Below are 2,197 nucleotides of genomic sequence, written 5' to 3' on the forward strand. Positions count from 1 at the left end.
GGGCGGGGCCTGTCTTGACATCCAGCTCCTTCCCCCTTCACCCCCCCTCATCTAGACAGCCTCCTCCCCAGAGCCAGCTGCAGGGGCTGGGGAAGAGCCAGCAGGTGCAGTGGTTCCAGATCTCCCCTCCCCCAAGTCTGTCTTGATCGACCGCACAATGAACGCGAGCCCCCAACGCGATGCCTTGGCCACCAAAGCAAGCCAGACCCTGGCGTGCATTCACCGATGCGTCACTAGCAAAACCAGGGAGGTCGTCCTCTTGTTTGACTCGGCCTTAGCAAGGCCCCAGCTGGAGTACTGCACCCAGTTTTCGGCCCCCTGGTCCAGGAGGGATGCAGATAAGCTCAGGAGAGGCCAGAGAAGAGCCACCCACCCAAGAGGCCTGGAGGGCAGGCCCTACGAGGAGAGGAGAGGAGAGGCTGAGGGACTTTGCCCGCTTCATCCTGGAGAAGAGAAGGCTTGGGGGGGCAGGGGGGGCTCATGACTTGGGGGCTGCCTATCAGCACGTAAGGGGGGAGGTGCAGCGGGCTCTGGGAGGACAGTTGCTCACCAGGGCTCCCCAAGAGATAACAGTCCAACAGCCACAAACGTCTAGCAGGCCCATTCAGACTCGATATAAGAAAAAGCTATGGTCCGAGCGTCCAGGGTCTGGAACAGACCCCCCCCCCGAGGGGGTGCAAGCACCTACTCTGGACTCATTCAAAAGGTGTCTATCTTGCTGGGATCATTTGATCCCTGCAGGTTTCCTGCCTCTCTGGCAGGGGGGCTGGACTCCGTGATCTCCTGAGGTCTCGTCCAGCCCGATGTCTATGAAATGTCTCCCGCTGCCCTATAAGACACAAATGTCCCCATCCCATTAACCCGCCCCCAGCTCCCCATAGCTCCAGCTTAGCCTCTGCCTCCCCCCCGCCCCAGCCCATGAGCCCCAAAGCCCCCAGCAGCGACTAAGTAGAGTAAGCTGGTTTTGGCCCTGCATTGTGGGGGGGGGTAGCAGGCAGGGGCAGCTCTGAGTCCCCACTCCTAATCCTGGGGGGAGACAGCTGAAGGTTGATGGATTCTCTGGATCCAGCAGGGTACTGGAGGGGGCTGGTTTTCACTTTGGGGTCCCTTCCCCCCAGGACTGTGACCCCAAGAAGCCCAAGCAGGGCATGGGGGCCACTGTTGCCCCGCCCCCCCCCCCGGTACAATTCACAGCAGTGAGATGCCCAGTGTGGAGTCAGCACCGTGTCCCCCCCCCTTGGAGCTGGTCGCGCTAGAAGGGCCTGACATGCAAATGAGCCCCGGCCTGTAAGAACTGTGGGGGGTGGGGCATAGGGCCCCTCTGCTTGCTGTTGATGCAGCCACTTCTGGGGGGCACAGCACAGCACCCCCTTCCCTAGGGCCAGGCAAAAGGCACCTGCTGCCCACTGGTGGCCACTAGAGAAATAGCACCCCCGACTCAGGGGAAGGTGTTGCCCCCCCAGGCAGCATGGGGACCCGCCCCAACTGAGGCTTGCATGAGGGCTGGCTGGCCCAGCCTGCCCTTACCCCACAGTGCATGTCACGGCCCCTCCGCTATGGGTGGGGGCAGTTCTCCAGGAGCCCAGGACAGACGGCCACTCTCTACAGCTTTATTGACAACAAGGGGGTGTCACAACCTGCGAAGTCATGGGGGTGCAGGGCTGAGAAACTAGTAGTTCGCTACACCCCCCCTTCTGTTGCCATGGAAAACAACCTGCCCCCAAATTAAAACACCTTGAAAAGCAGCTGACATCCTGACACTGAAACCCAACACGCACGTGCCTGGATGGGCCCTAGGGTCAGCTGGAGGGGGTGGGGACTCTTCAGACCCCCTGACTGGCCTCCAGGGGCAAGGGGGGGCTCCCAGCTCCAGCCCCACCTGGATAGCAGGGGGCTAAACCCCTGCAGGGTAGCAGCTTCTGCCCCATTAGGAGCAGAGCATTTGGCCCTGGGGGGTAACAGCTGGATGGAAGGCCCAGCACCCCCATGGGGGTGCTCTCTCTTGATCCTCTGCTCCTCTCCAAGCTGGGGGGGGGAGACACACCCTGCCCCCACTGCCCCGGGCCCAGCGACTATGTGCGGGTCTCCAGGGCGCTCATGTAGTCCTGCAGCGCCTGCAGCCGGGCGTCGATCTCGGCCAAGTCGGCTGGGGGCTCCGCTGAGCAGTTCTCTGTTGGAGGGGGGGGGAGGGATCAGT

General features: G+C 62.2%; 1 protein-coding gene across 1 annotated transcript in view; it reads right to left on the bottom strand.

The window, feature by feature from the left end:
- Positions 1 to 1,025: 1,025 nt before the first annotated feature.
- CCDC61 (coiled-coil domain containing 61) overlaps positions 1,026 to 2,197 on the bottom strand; it is a 7,137-nt gene continuing 5,965 nt past the window's right edge. Inside the window, exon 13 of the mRNA XM_025214308.1 lies at positions 1,026 to 2,170. Coding sequence (XP_025070093.1) covers positions 2,073 to 2,170 — 98 coding nt within the window. The 3' untranslated portion in view covers positions 1,026 to 2,072. The remainder of the gene's footprint in view (positions 2,171 to 2,197) is intronic.

This window comes from Alligator sinensis, unplaced genomic scaffold, assembly GCF_000455745.1.
Source record: "Alligator sinensis unplaced genomic scaffold, ASM45574v1 scaffold107_3, whole genome shotgun sequence".
NCBI classification, from domain to species: Eukaryota; Metazoa; Chordata; order Crocodylia; family Alligatoridae; genus Alligator; species Alligator sinensis.